The sequence below is a fragment of the Perognathus longimembris genome, chromosome 11, assembly GCF_023159225.1.
Source record: "Perognathus longimembris pacificus isolate PPM17 chromosome 11, ASM2315922v1, whole genome shotgun sequence".
Taxonomy (NCBI): domain Eukaryota; kingdom Metazoa; phylum Chordata; class Mammalia; order Rodentia; family Heteromyidae; genus Perognathus; species Perognathus longimembris.
Window position 1 is genome coordinate 44558320 of NC_063171.1, and position 21999 is coordinate 44580318.

General features: G+C 47.7%; 4 protein-coding genes across 4 annotated transcripts; 3 read left to right on the forward strand and 1 right to left on the reverse strand.

The window, feature by feature from the left end:
• The first annotated feature begins 1033 nt into the window (after positions 1-1033).
• Positions 1034-1672, forward strand: LOC125360074 (histone H2A type 2-A). The gene has a single exon (XM_048358061.1). The coding sequence runs from the start codon at positions 1175-1177 to the stop codon at positions 1565-1567; it is 393 nt and encodes a 130-aa protein (XP_048214018.1). The 5' UTR covers positions 1034-1174; the 3' UTR covers positions 1568-1672.
• A 576-nt stretch (positions 1673-2248) lies between these two features.
• Positions 2249-16874, forward strand: LOC125360208 (histone H3-like centromeric protein CSE4). Its single transcript, XM_048358238.1, is given in 6 exon segments — positions 2249-2792; positions 3296-3300; positions 9582-9704; positions 9793-9803; positions 10091-10160; positions 16364-16874. Coding segments are annotated over 6 exon segments (1068 nt in total). The 5' UTR covers positions 2249-2391; the 3' UTR covers positions 16822-16874.
• On the reverse strand, positions 9465-9800 carry LOC125360080 (histone H4). Its single transcript, XM_048358067.1, has one exon. It carries the CDS (start codon positions 9794-9796, stop codon positions 9485-9487), a length of 312 nt encoding a protein of 103 aa, XP_048214024.1. The 5' UTR covers positions 9797-9800; the 3' UTR covers positions 9465-9484.
• A 734-nt stretch (positions 16875-17608) lies between the features above and the next one.
• LOC125360077 (histone H2B type 2-F) lies at positions 17609-18099 on the forward strand. Its single transcript, XM_048358064.1, has one exon. It carries the CDS (start codon positions 17659-17661, stop codon positions 18037-18039), a length of 381 nt encoding a protein of 126 aa, XP_048214021.1. The 5' UTR covers positions 17609-17658; the 3' UTR covers positions 18040-18099.
• The last annotated feature ends 3900 nt before the right edge of the window (positions 18100-21999 follow it).

A 21999-nucleotide genomic window follows, 5' to 3' on the forward strand; every position in this document is an offset into this window, starting at 1 on the left:
GGTACATGTGAGTTATTGGCAGACTGGAGGCAGAGCCCAATTGCTTGCTTTAGGATCTCATCAACTGGAGAGCTGGAGGTATGATTTGTAGCCTTATCCCACCTGAAAGAAAGGAGTGATTTAGTCTACAGCACCAAGGCTAACACTGATTTGGTGCAAAGATTTTGTAGTAAAGGAGGGATGAAGTGGGACCTACCGAAAGGTAAGGCTTTCTGTATTTAAGGGCTGGATAATTACATTTCCTGAAAAATCGGTCCCTGAGTAAAACACAGCAGTTTATGTAACCTACTGTGAAAACTGCCCTGGGTAGGAATCAGTCACAAGGTTGAAGGCCGATCACTGAAGCACAGTCAGGAGATACCTGACAATACTTTAGGAGGTAGAGGAAAAGCCGCAAATCACCCATTTGCAAAGCCAACAGTCCTTATACAAGCATTGATAGCTTGAAGTAATGTTGCAGTATGGTGCACACTCATGAAGAAGTATTAGAACAGAGTAGAATGCCTTAAACTAACAGGAGGGAAATTGTGGATAAGGTAAAGGGAAGTAGAGAAGACCTCATGCATGCCAATTTTGGTCACCACTTTGTAGACAGTACCACCAGGGTGATGGCTGAACATGTAATACAAAAGACCCAAAGGTCTTTTATATACTACTGTCTATATAATAACAGTGGGATATGAATCTACGAAAATAGCTGGGAACTTTTTGGATAAAGGACCCCTCCCGTACTGGAAAGTCAGAGAAGTCTCCTCCTAGAGAGATGTATAAACTTTTTAATCTTCGCTGACCTTGTACTACTCAGCCTTTTCAATGCATTTATTCGGAGACCTAACCGACTTGGTCTGCTCTGGAGCACAGAAGTGCCAACAGCCAAACGGACCAGATAGGCAGGGACTGCCAGAAGAAGGCCAAATGCAAATTAAGGTTCCTGCGTCAGGACTTGGTGAGTCGCGAGGTTTTCTAGGCGCCTCGGCCAGATACACGAGACTATGTAAATGAGCAGATCCAGACTGAGGCATCCTATTGGTCTCCACGGCAAGGTGGTGCCTTAGCCAGTCAGAGCGCTCCAAAGACAATCCGCGTTCTTCCTATAAAAGGGTAGGGCGGCCTAGCTCGGGACAAATTCTCCAGTTACAGAACAGACAGCTCAGTGGTAACCGGAGTTGCTGTGATGTCTGGTCGGGGCAAGCAAGGAGGTAAAGCGCGCGCCAAGGCCAAGTCGCGGTCTTCCCGCGCCGGCCTGCAGTTCCCGGTGGGGCGTGTGCACCGCCTGCTGCGCAAGGGCAACTACGCGGAGCGGGTGGGGGCCGGCGCGCCGGTGTACATGGCGGCCGTGCTGGAGTACCTGACGGCCGAGATCCTGGAGCTGGCGGGCAACGCGGCCCGCGACAACAAGAAGACGCGCATCATCCCCCGCCACTTGCAGCTGGCCATCCGCAACGACGAGGAGCTCAACAAGCTGCTGGGCAAGGTGACCATCGCCCAGGGCGGCGTGCTGCCCAACATCCAGGCGGTGCTGCTCCCCAAGAAGACGGAGAGTCACCACAAGGCGAAGGGCAAGTGAGGCGTTTCCCGCCAGCGCGCCCCTCGCCAGGCTCCTTTGCGGCCACGAGATCAAAAGGCTCTTTTCAGAGCCACCCACTGTTTCAAATGAAGAGTTGTCACACTAGGTAACCTGTGTCGCGTCTCGCTGTGGTCCCCGCTGAGGGAAGGGAGGCGGGTGTGGAGCGTCCGTTCGCTTCCCTCTCCCAACTGCCCCCCCACTTCCCGAACAAGTTGACAAAGTACCGTGCCGCTGCGCTGCCCCTAGTCTCCCTCCGGTCCCTGGCTTTCCCAGCCCTGACCCACGCCTGGATGTAGTACCGGGGCTACTGTAGCCACCCTTCTCGCGGGTCGGCGGGAGCTGGGGTCGGATCGATCCGCCCGGCCGCGTTAGTCCTTCAAGCACCGCGCCTCTAAACAACACCCGCACCCTGAGGCGTCTCCCCGCCCCCCACATCCTTGGGCTGGGGTACACGAGCGTCGGCAGGCAGAGGCGTGGCCCGTGGTGGGTCAGAGGAGTGAAGGGCGGGTCGAAGACCACCCCAGACAGAGGCAGTGGTCAAAGATTCCCAGAGACCACGGGATCAGCGGTGAAAAACAAGGTGGGGAAAAGTACTGGGCGAGTGGCGAGCCGGAAGTGCCGCGGGGGGCGGGCCTTGTTCTGCCGGAACCAACCGGGAGCGCGGAGACGGGTGAGGCCTCAGCCAATGGGCGTTCAGCGCGGGCCTTTCAAATCCCTTGCGCCCAATCGGAGCAAGGCGTCGCCTATAAAGTCCGTGGCGGGTGCTGTCGGGCGTCCGTTTCTGTGTTCGCGCTCTTGTTGTGTGCAGTGCAGACGCTGTCGCCATGGCCCGTACGAAGCAGACGGCGCGCAAGTCGACCGGCGGCAAGGCCCCGCGCAAGCAGCTGGCCACCAAGGCGGCTCGCAAGAGCGCGCCGGCCACGGGCGGCGTGAAGAAGCCGCACCGCTACCGGCCGGGCACCGTGGCCCTGCGCGAGATCCGGCGCTACCAGAAGTCAACGGAGCTGCTGATCCGCAAGCTGCCGTTCCAGCGGCTGGTGCGCGAGATCGCGCAGGACTTCAAGACGGACCTGCGCTTCCAGAGCTCGGCGGTGATGGCGCTGCAGGAGGCGAGCGAGGCCTACCTGGTGGGGCTGTTCGAGGACACCAACCTGTGCGCCATCCACGCCAAGCGCGTCACCATCATGCCCAAGGACATCCAGCTGGCCCGCCGCATCCGCGGGGAGCGCGCTTAAGTCGTCGCGGTCCTCGACACGCTTTCCATCGCATCCAAAGGCTCTTTTCAGAGCCACCCACAGGCCACTTAGAAGAGCTGTAGACTTGTTACTTGCTTTTTTTCTTGGGTCCCCACATCGCTTATCCATGAATGGGGGATTGGGGTTTATCCGGTTCCAGCACCTCGTTCCTGCTCTTAATTGCTCACTGGGCTCTGTTAGATGTATTCCAGTTTCCAGCGTTCGTTGTGCCAAGGCTTCACACGGTTTCCCTATTTCCACAACTGGTTCCAACTCTTATTGCACAGATATCCACACTGAGGCTTAGATGTTAAGCTCTTAGCTGGACGCTTGCTGAGCCCGGCTTTTGGGTTCCTCACCTCGGTATCTTGTCCTCCTTGGCCTCGGATGTAAACTGCGTTTTGCTGGCTCTTCCAGTTGTAAGCATTGAGTGTTCTTCCAGGGGTAAGCTTGGAGTGTCTGGTGTCTTAAGTGACCTCTGTCTTTTTCATAGTACAGGTGAGTATTTGTTTCAGTGAGATCTGCGTGGAATTTATCTTGGTAACATTGCTCTTGAGGTACTGGTGCGTTGAAAACCCTGTAGTCTTTCCTGGGATGCATGGTCATGTGTTTTTGCATCAAGTTTTAGAGCATCCTCTGGGTGTCAGTACCCAGGCCCCCCATTTCTTAAGCTTACATTATCAGCTACTGTCTGTCAGTGAAAAGTCAGAGTTGGGGTCCCGCTTGGCTTCACAGCTTTTGCACCCTGCATGTCAGGCCCAGGAATGTAGACAAGCCTGGGCATGCCAGATCAGTCCTCTGCCCTTTGAATTTCTGCCAGAGTACTCCTTAGGAGTAGGCACTGGCACTGCTAAATGCCAAGAAGTCTCTTGTGGGAATCTCAAAGCAAAACCTGGATGCCAGCCCTGGCCTTGTCCATATAACTTGCATGTAACATCAGGAAGGAGATTTCTACAGAACTCTTCCCATTTGTAAAATGGGGACAATAATATGTTAGTGTTGTTGGGAAAGGTAAAATAATTCCTGGAAAATACCTAAAGTATCCAGTCCAGAACAGGCAGTCAGTTCTAATTGCTCTATTACTAGTTAATTTACAAAAATTTCAACAAAATATTTTGGTACACATCAGTTCCTAGTGTTTCCTAGTTTCTCTAGGTTCCAGAAGCTCTTGTATCTGAACAATTGTTTTCTTGCCCCACAAATCTGTAATTCTCAAGTAGGTATTATCTTGACATGCTATTGTTTTTCTGTTCAACATGTCTTCCTCTTGTAATTGAGAACTCCTATTCATTCTTTTTGTTTTGTTTTTTGCCAGTGGGTTGAACTCAGGGCCTGAGCTCTCCCTGGCTTCATTTTGCTCAAGGCTAGCGCTCTACCACTTGAGCCACAGTGCCACTTCTATATATGTGGTGCTGAGGAATTGAACCCAGGGCTTCATGTATACGAGGTGAGCACTTTACCACTAGGCCATATTCATTCAGCCCTCATATTCATTCTTAAAGATTCATTTTTTTAAATTTATTTTTAAAAATTTTTATTGTCAAACTGATGTACAGAGAGGTTACAGCTTCATACCTTAGGCATTGGATACATTTCTTGTACTGTTTGTTACCTCCTCCCTCATTTCCCCTTCCCCCCTCCCCCCTCCTCCCCCCTCCCCCCTCCTCCCTCCCCCTAAAGATTCATTCTTTTTTTTTTTTTTTTTGCCAGTCCTGGGCCTTGGACTCAGGGCCTGAGCACTGTCCCTGGCTTCTTCCTGCTCAAGGCTAGCACTCTGCCACTTGAGCCACAGCGCCCCTTCTGGCCGTTTTCTGTATATGTGGTGCTGGGGAATCGAACCTAGGGCCACTATATCCCCAGCCCCTAAAGATTCATTCTTATGAGTTTCTTTCCTTTTCTACTTTGGGTTCTTGCGTGTACCCCTTCCTATCTACCCCACACTTCTTGCCATTCTCTACAGTCAGCATTACTCAGGGTAAGGCTTTGTCTTTAGTACCCAAGCATTGCCTGACATACTAGAGGTGGTTAAGATTGGGACATAAGGACAAAAATAAGAGTAACTAGGATTGGTACTTTAAGCTGGTGGGTAATATCAGAAATGTGTATGAAGATGGATAATATAGAAAGGAAGACAAAGCTGGGGGCTGGGGGCCCACATATGTAATTGTAGTTACTCAGATCTAAGTTTGAAGCCAGTATCAGCACCACATATATAGAAAAAGCTAGAAGTGGCACTGTGGCTCAAGTGGTAGAGTGCTAGCCTTGAGCAAAAAGAAGCCAGGGACAGTGCTCAAGCCCTGAGTCCAAGCCCCAGGACTGGCAAAAAAAAAATAAATAAATAAAATAAAAATAAAACCCTGGGGAATGATTGTGTAAAAATGCTGATGAATCGGATGGTCCATAATAGGACAGGAAGTCCTGTTAATGCTTGTGAATCTGATGATTCATAAGAAGTTAAGGAATAATTTTATCCAGAACCAGACTAAATTTTGGAGAAAATTGAATGCCATGATTTCTTAGGTTCTTTGCAGTACTAACACTTTTTTTTTTTTGGCCAGTCCTGGGGCTTGGACTCAGGGCCTGAGCACTGTCCCTGGCTGCTTCTTGCTCAAGGCTAGCACTCTGCCACTTGAGCCACAGCGCCACTTCTGGCCTTTTCCTGTATATGTGGTGCTGGGGAATCGAACCCAGGGCCTCATGTATATGAGGCAGGCACTCTTGCCACTAGGCCATATCCCCAGCCCACTAACACTCTTTAATTGCATTACATACATGCTACCTTTATTTGTGAAGATTCACACCATATTTGATTTGCAAATCTCGAATATATACATGCACATATATTTACTGCATAAACTTTATTGGAATAATCCACTTGCTTGCTCATCCATCAAAGAAAGGAGAATTTAGCATTTTGGTAAACCAAAGCATCATACTTTTTGTTTTTTAACACTTTTGTTTCATCTGGAGAAAAATCATTACTTAGATCAGTGGTTATCGGCCTTTAATGTGTATCAGAACTGCTTGGAGGGCTTGAGATTTTAAAGTACAACTTGCTAGGTCTTACTCTTAGGGCTTCTTATTCAATAGGTCTGGGGCAGGTCCAGGCCCTCGATTTTTGTATCTCTAACAAGTTCCTAGGTAATCTGTGTGTGAGGCTGGAAACCACTTTAAAGACCATTGACTTAGACAACAGACATGTTTCCTTCCCTCATTTTCTTCATTGAGTTCTCTTCATCTTTTTTTTTTTTCCAGACCTGGGCCTTGGTCTCAGGGCCTGAGCACTGTCCTTGCTTCTTTTTGCTCAAGGTTAGCACTCTGCCACTTGAGCCACAGTGCCACTTCTGGCCATTTTTCTATATATGTGGGTGGTAGGGAATGAACCCATGGCTTCATGAATATGAAGCAAGCACTCTTGCCACTAGGCCATCCTCCCAGCCCATATCTTTTCATCTTTATGTTCTGTATTGCTTCATAGAACCTCAGTGAGGTCATATATTTGTCTACCTACAGCTTTTTATCTTTCTTTCTTTCTTCCAGCCCTGGGGCTTGAACTCAGGGCCTAGGCATTGTCCCTGAGCCTCTGTGCTCAAGACCAATGTTCCAGTACTTGAGCCACAGAGCCATTTCTGGCTTTTTCTGAGTAGTTTATTGAAATAAGGACTTGCCTGCCTGGGCTAGCTTCAAACTGTGATCCTCAGATCTCAGCCTTCTAAGTAGCTAGGATTACAGGTATGAGCGACCCGGCACCCCAGCTTTTAAAGTTAAAAAGTATCACAGTGGTATGTGAATTAGAAATGCTGTAAGTTGCAGGTGATATTTCAGGAAAACGAGACATCCTGAGCATAAGAAGCCTCTCATTTCTTAGTTAGACATCTTCACAAAGGTTGTTCTTATTCCCTCCTTCCTTACCGTCTATACGATTCAGTGGGATTCTAGGAATTTTGCTCTTTTTTTTTTTCCTTTTCTCTTTCCCCAATTTTCCAGTATGCAATGATTTCTACAGCATTAGGAAGTTCTTACAGTAATTATCACCTGCATTTCTCATCATGCTAAAATGTGCTATCTTGCACTATAGGGCCATCTGTACGGTGTGTGTGTGTGTGTGTGTGTGTGTGTGTGTGTGTGTGTGTGTTCCTAGGTTTGATATAAGCTCCTAGAGAGCAAGTGTTACATCCTTTGCCTTGCTAGTTGTAAGCCCAATAGCTTCCTCTCTCATAAGCCTAGCATGTTGCTTAGGCAAGGCCTAAGCAACACAAGGACCATTTAGCAAGGGCAGTAAATAAGAGCAATCATAACCATATAAGGCAACAAGATCCCCTTCGAGTGACCTTCAGCACTGGGCAGCTGCAGGATCCCTTGTTTACCATTTGGGCAGCAGCCATAAATCCTAGCCTGCCATGATGAAGCCCCTGGTCCACACATCCACCCTGGACCTCCTAAGTCATATATGTCACTCAGACAATAGATGACATTTCTTCTCATTCCTCCCTGGTGAGAAGGGGGTCTTGCCACTCCCTTTGCTGGCAATAAACCTTTCCTTTGTTCTTTTGTACCTGGATGTCTGTGTCTGCGTGGTTTCTGGCAATGTCGAATGTATTGAGCACTGTTCCTGGCTTCTCTCTGCCACTTGAGCCACAGTGCCACTTCTGGCCTTTTCTGTATATGTGGTGCTGGGGAATTGAACCCAGGGCTTCATGTATGCAAGGCAAGCACTCTTGCCACTAGGCCATATTCCCAGCCCCACCAAGGGCCATGTTTGAAACCTAGTTCACCTTAAATGTTGGTGTTGAGAACAGCTAAACGTGAAGACCAACAAACAAGTTAATCTTTTGCGAGCTGACAGTTATTTCAAGTACACACTGCCAAATTTTGATGTCAAATTGTTCCTGGAAACTCAATGCAGCTAATCAAACTTGGACCTTCCATTTGGTGAGAGAGTTTAGGTAAGATGAGAATGTGGTGAGAATAATAGGAAAGTTTATGAGGATAGGAAAGATATACTTAAAAAATAGACTGAAAGTGGATTATCTCAAGGGTGTTTAAAAAAAAGAAGAATTATTTTATGTGTGCCAGTCTTGGGGCTTGAACTTGGCCTGAGTGCTGTCTTCGAGCATTTTTGCTCAAGGTTATCACTTTACTACTTGAACCACAGCTCCACTTCTGGCTTTTTTGGTGATTAATGAATAACTTTCCTGCCTGGGCTGGCTTAAAACCACAATCCTCAGATCTCAGCCTTCTCAGTAGGTAGGATTATATGTGTGAGCCACCAACATCTGGCTGTGAATTTTTATTTTTAAAACCAGGGCATGCTTTTATTGAAACACAAGGGATTTGGAGTATTAGGTTTCTCAAGACCTGGCTAAGGTGCAGTTATTGTCCTAAGGGTGGGGGAGTTTTACTGAATTACATTTGACCTAGGCCATGGTTTCCTGGCCCCAGAGTATAAATCTATTGTTTCAGAACTACTGAATAACCTGCCAGAAATGAAGCCTGTCCTTAGGTAGATAGGGTACAAAAACCTCTTTCTGATATTACAAGGCCTTGATAAGCCACTGATGTTTGGAAAAATTAGAATGTTCTTTGATAATTTCGAATCCCATCTTCTATTTTAGTCTTTTCTTTTTAACGTTTTTCTCACTCATAGGATGTAAAAATATTACAAAAAAGTTTTCCATGCAATTGTACCAGTGCAAAACTGAACTTAAGCTTAAGAATGAGAAGTGTAGATTTGGCAATGTTCAATCCAAACCAGGGTAGAAATGAAGGAGAAATGAAGTAGAGAAGGGCTTGATGTGTTCTTTGCAATGTTGATATGGAATGATTTGCTTCTGTCTTGTGAAAACTAAGTTGCATTTAATGGGTGGTTGGCAGTTAGTCGTTACAGGTCTCACATTGTAAGATAACAAATCAGGTACCTGAACTAGTTCAGGTTGAATCTATCAGTTTCACTTTATAGGTCACATGAAAATGCCTGCACCTGCACCCTTGCAAGGCCACCAAATGAAATCCACCCAAAATAGGTGCTTGCCTCAAATCTGATTTTTTTTTTATGAGTACTAGACTAGCCAGAGTAAACATTTAAAAATTTGAGGGGTTTGTGATCAAACTTATCCTTTATTATTAAATGGTTAACCAGTGAGGCCTATCAGCTTCTCTAGGAGAAATGTGCCAGCACATTTTCCAGTGAACAGAGCTACTTAAGGATCAGGACCACCGTGTACATGGTAGAAAATAAAGCATGAAATGAAAAAGGCAAACTGACAAGCTGGCAGAATCAGAAGCTGACTGCCAACTGGAATCTTATTTTGCTGAGTCCACTACAGCAACACGCTGTCAGAATAAAACTTTTCAGTCCTGGGAATGCCTTAATGCCCTTTTCAGCTCTGAACCTTGATGCTCACATTTCATCTAGGATTGCAAGGGTGAACCATATATACCTGGCAGAATGCAGAAACGCCTCAATCCACAGTGGCTGCAAACTGTTAAGTACTGAGCTGGAACTAGTGCTATCATTACAACAACAATCCAAATGAAAGCAGAACTCCCCCACGGAAAACTGGAGTAGCCCAACGCCAGCGCACTGCTTTAGAGGACAGGTAGTGAGCAGCTCTTCAGAGGACCATGTGGTTGGCCCTAAAAAGGGCCTTTGGGAAGAATGGGACGAAGCAGAGGCGGTGGCTTAGCCTCCGAAGCCGTACAGGGTGCGGCCCTGGCGCTTGAGCGCATAGACCACGTCCATGGCAGTGACTGTCTTGCGCTTAGCGTGCTCCGTGTAGGTGACCGCGTCCCGGATGACGTTCTCCAGGAACACCTTCAGCACGCCCCGAGTCTCCTCGTAAATGAGACCCGAAATCCGCTTGACCCCACCGCGGCGAGCCAGGCGCCGGATGGCAGGCTTGGTGATGCCCTGGATGTTATCTCTCAGGACCTTACGGTGACGCTTGGCACCGCCTTTGCCTAGGCCTTTCCCGCCCTTTCCTCTTCCAGACATGTTGACGGTAAGCTCGGAAGCAGCGACTGAAGAAGGGCCGCGTTCAGCAGATATATATACAAGAGGATCGGACCAGATTGAAAACCGAGGCGCGCGCGCGGGAAGCGGTCAGCCGTCCACGCCCTCCGGGTTCCCGGATGTTGCGACGTCGTCTTGCTCCTCTGCTGACCTCTACCGGTCCCTCTGACTCCTACCTGTATTTTTATTTTCTAGTCGGGGGACTCTAGTCCCTGGGAGAATTCAGATCCCAGCATTTGTTTCCAGATTCCACAGTCTGCTTTTTCTCTTCTGCAGGCTTCACAGCGGAGCCAAGCTGAGGTTAAAAGGAAAAACATCTCTGGGGAGAAAACCCGAGGAAGAGAAGGTGGGGTTTAGAATTGAAGAGAAAGGGCCAGCCCGGGAGTGGAATGCAAACCAGAGGATTCCCAACCATGGTTATTACACAAAACTGCAGAAAAGCAGTTCCGATCATGAGGCTGCCAGACCCGGGGGCTGCGGCCGCTGGGTACGTGTGGACGGGGGAGGCCAGGGGAAAGGTCATTGTGACTTCTGAGCCTAGTCCCTATTTTGATGGTTCAAGGTATGATTATTTCAGCTGAGCCTGAAGTCATCCTGGGACAACTGGTCTCGGCATTGCTTCCTGATGGAGGCTAGTGATTCCCAACATTCAAGGATCTGCTCAGTGAATAAATACAGGAGACAGGGTTTGTTTGCAAGTCCATTTCTAGAGTTCCTCCGGAATTGGTTCTTGTTTTCCGCCAGCGTGTAGTGCTCAGTCTGTCTCCGTTGGGCCCCCTGGTCCCCATAAAGCTAGAAAAACTTTCCTAGTTGGGGTTTGCAAGAGGACATCTGTTTCAAATGTGAAACGGATTGAAGTCCTGTTATTACGTTCATTACTTCACTAGGGCCCTCTATATTAGAATCTATGAAAACTGTTTTTTTTCTTTTTGTTGTTGTTGTTACATGAGAGAGACAGAGTCAGAGAGAGAGAGACACACAGAGATGCTTATTTTGAGAAAAATCCCGAGTTCCAGGTTTCACGTTTTATTAAGCTCTACTTTAGGAATCCCAGGTCTTTATCTACACTTCTAAGCTCCAGACTCGTAGATCCATCTGGTGGCTCTGGGTTTACTTTAAACTCAAGGATCAAACTTTCCAAAAATCAAATGTTTAATCTTAAAAATCTCCAAGGTGTGAATTGTGGCTCCCTTTCCTGCCAGTTCAGGGAACGTTGCCTCGGGTGCAACGCCCCCCCCCCCCCCAAGCCAGTACCAAGAAATGCAAAATAGATCTCCTCTCCTTTGCCTACTCTTGGGCAGGGATGCAAACTTGTTCTTTTCTGGTACTTCAGTAATTCTTGCAGAATGTCTTGTTACATCTTTTTGTATCTTCTCTAATCCTCCTTTCCTGACTGATTTTTACTGACAATGATTTTTGTTTTGTAAAATGATTATGAAGTTTAGTGTCTAGTATAAGCTCAACAATTATAGAATAAGCAGTCCCCACATTTGGCTACTTTTAAACACTAGTGAGAAAGCATGACAAAAATTGCAACTTGACTAAAACAAAACAAAACAAAATACCCTCAGAAGCAAAGAATGATGAAATTGCCATCAGAGGGGACAGAACTATAGAATCAAAGACTTTATCTATGCAGTTCTCTTTTGAAGGAGACCAGGATATGCTACCCTAAAATATGTCACTTTGTACACAAGAGTTGTTTTGAGTTCCCCAAATGCCTTATCTGTCTAAAAGCAGACCTCCCCACAAAAGAACTCAACATTTACTTTAGTTGTATCTCCATGGAGACAGCTCTAATTTTCGCTTTTCAGAAATGAGAAGTCGGCACCATATCTAAACATACTCTGTCAGAGAGCTATCATATACCCCATCTATTCTAAGGCTATGTAGTATGGATGTCAGATCTGGCCAGCACCATAATTGGCCACACAGTGAGTTGTACTATCTGGCATCTTGTCTTCACGGTTATGCCTGGATTCCTACAGGAAGGGAAGTCCCATCCCCAGGTTATGAGTGTTCCCAAATCCCTGGAGACAGGGGCAGGCACTTGGCCTATAGGTTACTGAACCTATCAGTCAAGTGCCTGGGACTGGGAGCTTCCTGTGTCCCTGCCCCCTGACCTGACCCTATTTAGGGTCAAATCAGCTCAGGTGCTGTTATAGGGATGTCAGATCTGACCAGGGAAAGAGGTCAGGAGCTGACTCCATCTCCACTATTTCCCCAGCCCCCTCCGCTCAAAGGCCCTGGAGGATTCCCTCTCCTTGTAAACAATAGTGCCCCACGCCCCCTAAATCTGCACACCAATTCTTGGTGGGCGTGCCTGGATTCCTACAGTAAATGAAGCCCCATCCCCGGGTAATGGGAGTTCCTGAACCCCAAGAGACAGGGGTGGCACATAGCCTATAGGTTACTGAACCTGTCTGTCAAGTGCTTGGAACTGGGAGCTTCCTGTGACCCTGCCCCCTGACCTGACCCTATTTACAGGCAGGCCAGCTTTGGAGTCTTGTGTCTGTCATCCCCATGGCGTCCCAATTCAGCTCTTCTTTGGAGCTGAATTGGTTTGTCGATACTTGGAAATCCTCCAGAAGTCTCTGTGCCACTGTCCTGTTCTGTGTTATGTGTTTTTCTGAAACCTGGGACCGGTCCATCCAGAACTTCCCCAATAAATTCATCATTTTACTTGAGACTCTGAGTGGTAGACTTTTGGAGGGATGGGGGATTGCCCCTCCCTCGGGTGCCATTACAGTGCCATCATGCCATGTCTCCGTCTTTACGTCCTGTGTCCTGGCTCGTCTCTGGTCACCAAGGTGTCCCAAGTCAGTTCTCCATTGGAGCTGAATTGGTTTGTTGGTATGGTTTTTGTTCTATCTTCCCTCTCTGGCCTGTTTCCTGATAGTATTAAGTGTATTTGTGGGCTGCAGGTCTTTGTAACTGAAATGCTCTAGTTCGGGACCCCCCAAGATACCACCAGAGACCAAGACCAATGCAAGTAGCAAAAAGGGCCTTTACTGCGAGCTAGCTCAGTCCTCTGCGCGCTCAGCACTCTGGTGACCCTAAGAGGCCTTGAGCCTAGGGCTTCCAGCTGTTTTATATACATTCTTTGGGGAAGGCAGGGACTTAATATACATCATTAGCATCTTTTAACAAATCAACACACACCGCGGGAAAATTATAAAATAATTCTAAAGCATGTTTGGTGCATTTGGTGGCGGGAAGGAATCTAGAAAGGGTCATTGTTCAGATCAAGGGACCGGCGCGTTTAAAATTGATTGGTTTAAGCCATAGGGGTGTAGCAAGAGGGATAGTGCACAGCTGCAGGGTTTTAATTAGATACTGGGAACCACACCTGGGTGGGGGGAGTTCTGGAGAAACTCCAGAACTTGTTTTTCTTCTCTGACCAACCCTTAATCAATTTCAGCCATCCGGTCACTCTGTCCCAGGGCATCTCATGTTTCTTTACTGGAAAGCGAGGGGTGAGGGTAGGGTTGGTTTTCTACAAGATGGAGTTGCTCTGGCTTTTCAGTAACAACTGGCTGCCTGCAGACTGCTAATGCTCTAATACAGCCTTCAAGATTCCATCCTTCAAAATGTGGCTTCTCGGATAAGTTACTATATAACCGCTTGCCAGTCCTGGGGCTTGAACTCAGGGCCTGAGCACTGTCCCTGGCTTCCTTTTGCTCAAGGCTAGCACTCTACCACTTGAGCCACAGCGCACAGCGCCACTTTTGGCTTTTTTTGCGTATGTGGTGCTGAGGAATTGAACTCAGAGCTTCATGCGTGCTAGGTAAGCACTCTACTGCTAAGCTACATTCCCAGCCCAACAGCTGTTTGTTTTTTAAAATACTTTGCTTTTCAGTGGTTGTCCTTTCTTTCTGCTCTCTTTCCCCCTACTAAGTTAGGTACATGGCCCCAAATTCTAGCAACCTCTTTGGACCACTTTCCTTGGGAGAGCCCACAGATGTGCATTCAAAAACAAACACTTAAGCTTTGGTGCTGGTGGCTCACTCTTGTAACCTTAGCTACCCAGGAGGCTGAGAGCATGGTTTGAAGCCAGCCTGGGCAGAAAAGTCCTCCTGAGACTTATTTTCAATTACCCACTCAAAAACCAGAAGTAGAGCTGTGGTTCAAAGAGTAGAGTACTAGCCTTCAGCAAAAAGAGCTCAGGGATAGCCCTGAGTTCAAGCCCCACAAACAACAAAAAACCCAATTACAAAACATTTCAAGTTTCTATTTTGATGTATCTTTTGTTTGATGGGCCAGTTCAAACTAAGAACTTAGGAGGGTTATGTAAAAAATCCTTAAAATTATATAACTCAATATTTCTGCAATATGCAGCTATCTCTTGAGAACAAGAATGTTTTACATTGTAACTATTTGAAGTTTTGGAATACAGAAAGTAACTATTCAAGACTAATAGAAAGGAGACTCTTGCTAGGTTTTATTCATGGGCAAGATATTAGTGGAGTGTTTATTCTCAGATGAAGAAAAGAAGTTCAAAATCCTGAAGTTTCTCAATTTGGTCTCAAGTGCTAATCAGTCAAGATGAAACCAAATCAGGTATAAAACCTTGCTGACAAACAGCCCCAAATTCCAATGGGCCTACTTATAATTCTGTGGGGGAGAGGTACTTGAAGTCAAAAAACAAAACTATCTTCCTGTAATAACTATTTCAACTTATTTCCTTACCATTGTATTAGAAAATAAACAGGTACGTGGAAACCATTACATGGCTAACAATTGATTTAAATTTCTTTTGCTATTTCCTGTATGAAATAATTTATGCTTCTCATATTCCCCCATGCTAATAAAACCCTAGTTGTCAGTTTTCAATATCCACATCCTACAACTGGATAAAAGAAACTTCTGTCTCCATCACAGCTGAAGGAAAGTGGTTCTTCTGTATGGTGAACGTGCTTGTGAGAAAATGGTAGATAAGAACTTTCATAGGAATGTGGGACTAATGGGTGGGCAGCCTGCAAATGCAGGACAAAAGGGGTGATTCATCTTTTGGGTGGGACAGTATGAGAGTTCATCATTTGTCATACTACTCACAATGTCATACTACTCATAATTAGAATCTCATGACATTTCTGGAATTTTCAACTTAATATTTCCTAAGGATGGTTGAATACAGAAATTGAAACCTGGGCTGGGAATATGGCCTAGTGGTAATGTGCTTGCCTCGTGGACATGAAGCCTTGGGTTCCATTCCTCAGCACCACATATATAGAAAAACGCCGGAAGTGGCGCTGTAGCTTAAGAGGTAGAGTGCTAGCCTTGAGCAAAACAAGCCAGGGACAGTGCTCAGGCCCTGAGTCCACGCCCCAGGATGGCAACAAAAACAAAACAAAACAAACAAAAGAAATTGAAACCTCAGCTAAGGGAGGATTTGTAGAGCTTGAGAAGCTTTTCTGATGTAAATGAACCATGTGTACATTATACCTGAGTGCATGTCACACACACAAAAAAATGATGCAAAAACTATGGCACGTGGGTGGGCTTTCATGCAGACCCTGTGGGATATCTTCCCTTTGTGATGGGACAGCTCAATAGAGAAGTTAGAGAGACTTCTTTTTGTTGTTGTTGATGCTGGGACTTTAACTCACGACTTAGGTACTGTCGCTAAGCTTTTTTGCTCAAGGCTAGCACTCTACCACTTGAACCATAGCCTCACTTCTATGTTTTTGGTGGCTAATTGAGGATACAAGTCTGGTGTTCTTGCCTAGGCTGGCTTTGAATCCTGATTCTCAGGTTGCACCTCTTGAGTAGCTGGGATTACAGGTGTGAGCTACTGGCACCTGGAAGAAGATAAGTCAATTTTTAGGAATTAGTAAACATTTAAATTTGAAGAAAATTATTTGCCGCTCATTCATTTATTTGCTTGGAAAACAACTTATCTGGTTGGTAAAGACTTGAATTGTTTAGAAACAATTCCTCATTGTAAAGGAGAAAGTAACACAAAGGAAAATTAGTATATTTAGTTGTATCTTTCTTTGACTTAGAAACATTTCATCTGTTGGATCGAGTTGGCTTTTGGTGTAGGGGAGAGAATGAGCCCATATCCCAGAAAGGAAAAAGAAAGCAGAGGCTTTAAGTAATCTAGATCATCATCAAACTGTAGATAAAAATGGGGCTTTAGGTTCAGAAATCAGGTAAATATGTTTACTTTTCCATTCGTTTCACTACATGTTATTTTGTTATACTTCAGTAAGGATATAACATGTAAAGTGCTATCTGGCTAGAGGCTAAGGCCAAGGGGATTTTCAGTGGTACTTGGGACGTGTTTTTAGAAGAAACCTGGTAAAATATAAAGCTTGCAAAATACCACGCATTGCTTGCATCAAAGTTACATCTACTTAAAGGATCTTACCTCCCAAAGTCTTTAAAAAGCAAAACATCGTGATCATTAAATTATAGAAAAAGGAGGAAGAGAGAAGGAATAAGAATCTTCTGCCTCCTGAAGTAGGATTGAGTTCTATCCAATGAGATCGCAAACCCAGAAGTTCCTGTTTTCTAGACCAATCAAGATGAGGCTATGTCTATAAGTACGACTGCCCGGGAGTCGCTCTCGAAGGGAGTAAGTTAGTCAAGCCATGGCTCGCACGAAGCAGACGGCGCGCAAGTCGACCGGCGGCAAGGCCCCGCGCAAGCAGCTGGCCACCAAGGCGGCCCGCAAGAGCGCGCCGGCCACGGGCGGCGTGAAGAAGCCGCATCGCTACCGGCCGGGCACCGTGGCCCTGCGCGAGATCCGGCGCTACCAGAAGTCAACGGAGCTGCTGATCCGCAAGCTGCCGTTCCAGCGGCTGGTGCGCGAGATCGCGCAGGACTTCAAGACGGACCTGCGCTTCCAGAGCTCGGCGGTGATGGCGCTGCAGGAGGCGAGCGAGGCCTACCTGGTGGGGCTGTTCGAGGACACCAACCTGTGCGCCATCCACGCCAAGCGCGTCACCATCATGCCCAAGGACATCCAGCTGGCCCGCCGCATCCGCGGAGAACGGGCCTAAGTAAAGCCACTTGTCCCAAAGCAGTCACTGTAAAGGCTCTTTTCAGAGCCACCCACAGTTTCATTAACGGCAGCTGTAACATCTAGTCTAAACCGGTGTTAAATCGTTGCGTACAAGGTCCTGGGTATTTGGATAGCTAAGGAGACCTTGCATACAGCCTGTATTGTGAGGTTCGATGGTCGGATATCACCACATCCGGACACGTCTGCTTAGTTTCACAGTTCCGTGAGGTCGGGGGAGGGGAGGGGAGGGGAGGGGGAGGCGCAGCTTAGCTCGTGCGATCATGTCCGGTTTTTCCCCGGGGGAGGCGAGCTCCAATTGCGAACCCTATTTGTGGTTTGCTTAGGAATTGGAGGAAGCTGGGGTTGTTTTACTCAGGTGGCACAAACCAGATTATAACAAGGGAGGGAAGTTTGGTCCTGGGGACCCTTAACGCGTGGGCAGTGGTAGGTAAGAAACTAAGGAAATATACAAAATGGCAGAGTAGAATGATATAAAGATAAGGGGGGGGAGAAGTTGCCTTCTTAGCCTGTGTAAAAATCTAAGAATTGAAAGTAAAAACGGTGAAGAAAGTGAGTTTCTGGTTACTGTGAAGCGGAACGTTCTGATTGGCCAGCAAGGCTTCAATGCTAATGGCTACTAAGAAAGCACCACTGGGATCTACTTAAATAGACCCCACCCCTCCGGTGACGAGTGTTGTAAACTAACCAATAAACTGAAGGTACTCTAGGAGCCTTAATTTGCATACGGGCTCTATAAGTAGCGTGTGATCAGCTCTTCCTGCCGTCGTTGGCGATTACCTCATTTGGAGAGTGTTTCGTTCTCTGAGGAGGAAAAATGCCGGATCCAGCGAAGTCCGCTCCCGCTCCTAAGAAGGGCTCCAAGAAAGCCGTGACGAAGGTGCAGAAGAAGGACGGCAAGAAGCGCAAGCGCAGCCGCAAGGAGAGCTACTCGGTGTACGTGTACAAGGTGCTGAAGCAGGTGCACCCCGACACGGGCATCTCGTCCAAGGCCATGGGCATCATGAACTCGTTCGTGAACGACATCTTCGAGCGCATCGCGGGCGAGGCGTCCCGCCTGGCGCACTACAACAAGCGCTCGACCATCACGTCGCGGGAGATCCAGACGGCCGTGCGCCTGCTGCTGCCCGGGGAGCTGGCCAAGCACGCCGTGTCCGAGGGCACCAAGGCCGTCACCAAGTACACCAGCTCCAAGTAAGGCCGCATCAGAGACGTGACACATCTACATCACCCCAAAGGCTCTTTTCAGAGCCACTTCACTTATCGAAAGAAAGAGCTGTAAACTCTTGGTCTCGCGTTGTCTCATAATGAAACGTAGCTGTGATGGTTACTCAAACGGGCGCTGCTGTCAACAAATATCTTAATTTTCAGGGCCACCTGCCGAGTCTCTGATGTAAATGGGGGTGCAAAGCTGCGGTACTGGGGCGGGAGCTAGGGGGCTGGGAGGGCCCACGCTCACATCACTTGGACTCTCGTCTACAGCTCCACTTACCCCAGCCTGGTTTTGCTCTTAGTTGTAGTGTTTGGTGTCACGACTGTACATACCCATAGTCTGGCTTGCCTCTGCAGTTCTGAGCCCACCATGGTCGTTTATATTCCTGTGGCTTTACTCAGAAACCGTCCCGCTGTCCACCCCCACCCCTCCCCCCCTCCTGGCCTCCTATCGCTTTTGGAAATAGAATGCATTTGTTGAATGAGGTGGGAGGGGGCACTGCTGGCACCCTACAATGCGCGGGACAGCCCCCTCCCCCCACAAGAATTACTTGGTCTAGACTATTGTTTGTTTTGCAGAGGTTGAGAAACTAGCCTTCAAAACGTAATTCACATTTTCAACTCTGCCCAACCTGTTACTGCCCTTAGGCTGAGCGCTCCATGGACTGGGTACCCACTTATGGGTCATTCACCACCAGACCATCTCATCCACTGCCAGGACCCTGCCTTCCTTCTGTTAATATTCTTGATAGTCGGATTCACCTGAGTGTTAAACATCTCCAGGTGCCTCTTATGAAGTTTCCTGATCCAGACTGATTGGAGGTGTGTTTGGGTTTTGAATTAAACTTGCATTTGGTACCTGCACGTTAGGTCTCCAAATGTTCATGGACCTGTGGGGTGAGGGCGCCTTTTTGTCGCAGGCTTTTGAGAATGGAAACAATGTAACAATGACTGGAGAAGGAATTTAAGTTACACAAAAGGCCCTAAGCTAATATGTGCAATGAATTTCTTAAGACTTAGTCCCAAACTTGAGCAGCTCAAGACGCAGCATGATTAAAGCCAGTGGGACTTTATTTTACTCAATGAATATACTGTTTGGACTCTTAGCAGGGAAAAGTCATTGCAGTTCCCAAATGAATTTGGGATTCTTTATACGATGTCTGGAAGTTGAAAAATGACCCGCTAATGAACCTATCTGTTCTGTTCCACACCAGTCCTCTCTAGATTGTGGTTCTTAGGCTTGATGGCCTGGGAATTACAGGATGAACCAAAGAAGATCCTCGCAGGTGAAGCATCCATAAATCCAAGGGTCCTTGGTTGTTTTCTCTGCTTAGGTCTGGGAATGAAGAAAGACAACCCTGACTGACTCCCTTAGACCCGTCTCAAACCGTGACCACCTTCCTCCCACCCAGCTGCCTTAGCCCCCTGCCAGGCCCGGTTTTTCTTAGTCCTGGAAACTTCTCGTTTAGGATAGGAGAAGTCTTGGATCTTTGGGGCCAATGCTTCACGATCCTGCTATACTTGCAGGAAGCCCTTGAGGAGCCTGGGGTCCCTGATCTCCAGTTTGCCCATCCAACCGTCCTAAGAACCCCTTCCTGGCTCTGATGGTGCTGGAACCCGCAAAAAGGTCATCTGTGCCTCCTCCGCCTGCCTTTCTTTTGGGTCTGTCTATCCAGCCCCGCAGAGCAGCTGGGTCTCCCCCCCCCCCCCCCCCTCCCCGCCTGTGGGTTACTGGGGCCTCCGCGGGGGCGTGCGCTGCGAGTTCCACAGTGGCCGCCTGGAGTCGCTGCGCAGGGCGACTGCGCCCTGACCGCCAGGCAGCGGTGAGAGGGCAGGGCGCAGGCGCATCCCGGCTTCCCGCCACACAGACGTCCTGTGCGGGCGCTTGCCCTGCGGGCCCCGGAGTGACCACTTCGTGATGGGGTTCGGCGGTGGTGCCACGCGTCGGATGCTCTTTTTGTACAGGGGTGTATCGGACACGCACGACCCTTTGCCCTCTTGTACCTGCTACGGCTGCCGCCATTCCACTCCAGAGCTCATTTTCCAGTCCTGCCGGCTCTGAAAGCAAAGAGTCACCCCCCCCCCCCCGCCTCCCCGCCGCCCAAGATTTTTGGAGGTGACGTGCAGAGTCCCGTGGGCTGGCGGCCCGCGCGGGGCGGGCGGTGGGGGGGGGGGGGAAGGACAAAGGCCGCAGTGCGCATGGATCGCCACAAGGTGGCGCCAGGTGCCTGCCACGGAATCCGCTAGGATCAGCCGTCAACCTGTTCTAGAGCCGGCTCCTAGCATGGATTCAGGGTCCAGCTCAAAACAGTCTGGGTTAAACGGGGTATGGATAAGAAAATCTACACGTATGAGAAGGATAGAGAATTGAGGCAGCAAGCAGATTTGCCAACAGGTTCAAATATGAATATGGATTTTCAGGACAGGATTTCTTTTTGGCAAAAAATGAATGAAACCACATTTTAAATTTATTCAGTAAGGTATTAAAAAAAACAAACCACTGGCTTACCTGCAACGTATTTCTTTTCCTTGAAAGATGTAATGCTAGCTGTCAGAAGAGCAAGAATGGTTCCTCTCTCTTTCTGAAGTGATGTGTAAAATGTAACAGAATAAACTGAGTAGGCCCAGGTGACAGGGACTAGCTTCCCTTTGCTGCGAATGGCATGCAGTGTGACCCCTCTTTGAAGTCAGCCGATGCTTGCTTTCTACCTCTCCTAAATACCTTTGGTGGTGGCAATGATGTGGCTCATACAGTACTCGAATTGTGCTTCTCGAATTGTGCTTGTGGTGGCATTGGACTTTTGATTGACAGGAGCATGTAACTAGGACTGACTGACCAATGAGTAAGACGTGTGTGTCCTTTCTGGGATCAAGCACTGATTTCCCATTTGAGATTTCTCTGAGATAGGGACTCTCACTCTCATAGGCTCTCACCATGTAGTAGCTTTTCATACCTGCCATCCTGTTATTTGGGAAGCCTAAAACTAGGAAGATCTCAGTTCAGTCTGGCCCAGGAATAACAAAGAGAAGTTATTCCCACAATAACTAAAGCCAAAATAATTCCCACAATAACTAAAGTCAGGCTTAGGGCCTGGCTCAGTGGTAGTGCCTGCCTAACAAGTGTGAGGCCCTGGGTTCAATCCCCAATATCCACCTCTACACACACACACACACACACACACACACACACACACACACACAGACTCCGGACCCTTGCAGCTTCTTTCCCTAATAGAATTGACAAGTGTACTTCCAGCATTGGATGAAGTAAACATATAAATAAAGAGGAATAAGCCCTTAGATAGGAGTGAGGGCCAGGAGAGGGCATCAAACCCTGCAGGGACACTGGAGGACTAGGAGCCACCTAGAGACAGGATGACATGGGACAAGGCCCTGTCCAGACAAGCCCTGGCAGGTAGGCCTCAGTGGGGACAAGGAGGCTTCAAGCTCTTCCAGGTATAGTCATAGAGCGGAAATTGGTTTAGTTGAACAAATTACTTAGGCATTAAAATATGGTAAGAACTGTGAAAAGCTATACACATGGAAAAATCTGAAGAGAAATCACTGAAGAGGGGAATGGGGAAGAATATTTGAGGTACTTTCCCTGTGCCTGGCCTTGCTGTAGTTTCTCTGTGCTTTGTGTACCTTCAGGACTGCCCCACCTACACCTGTTCTCAAGGAGCCCTTCATTTCCCAGCATACTATTCACCCTATGAGGCAAAGCTCTGCTTTCTGAGTGTCCAGGTCACTTCCAGCTTCAGATCCCAGTTTCTCCAGGTAGGGTCCTCTACAGATAGTTCTTCTACAGATGGTCATTGGGCCTCTTTCCTATAGGACTCTCTTTCTGTAAGTCTCATTTCCTGGAGCTTTCAGTCTGTAAGGCTGAACTTTATGTACCACCAACAAAACAACTTCCTGATGTTTTTCCTTGCAGTACTATACTGGG

Coding starts and splice junctions, on each gene's coding strand:
- LOC125360074 (XM_048358061.1), top strand. CDS start 1,175: ATGTCTGGTCGGGGCAAGCAAGGAGGTAAAGCGCGCGCCAAGGCCAAG.
- LOC125360080 (XM_048358067.1), bottom strand. CDS start 9,796: ATGTCTGGAAGAGGAAAGGGCGGGAAAGGCCTAGGCAAAGGCGGTGCC.
- LOC125360077 (XM_048358064.1), top strand. CDS start 17,659: ATGCCGGATCCAGCGAAGTCCGCTCCCGCTCCTAAGAAGGGCTCCAAG.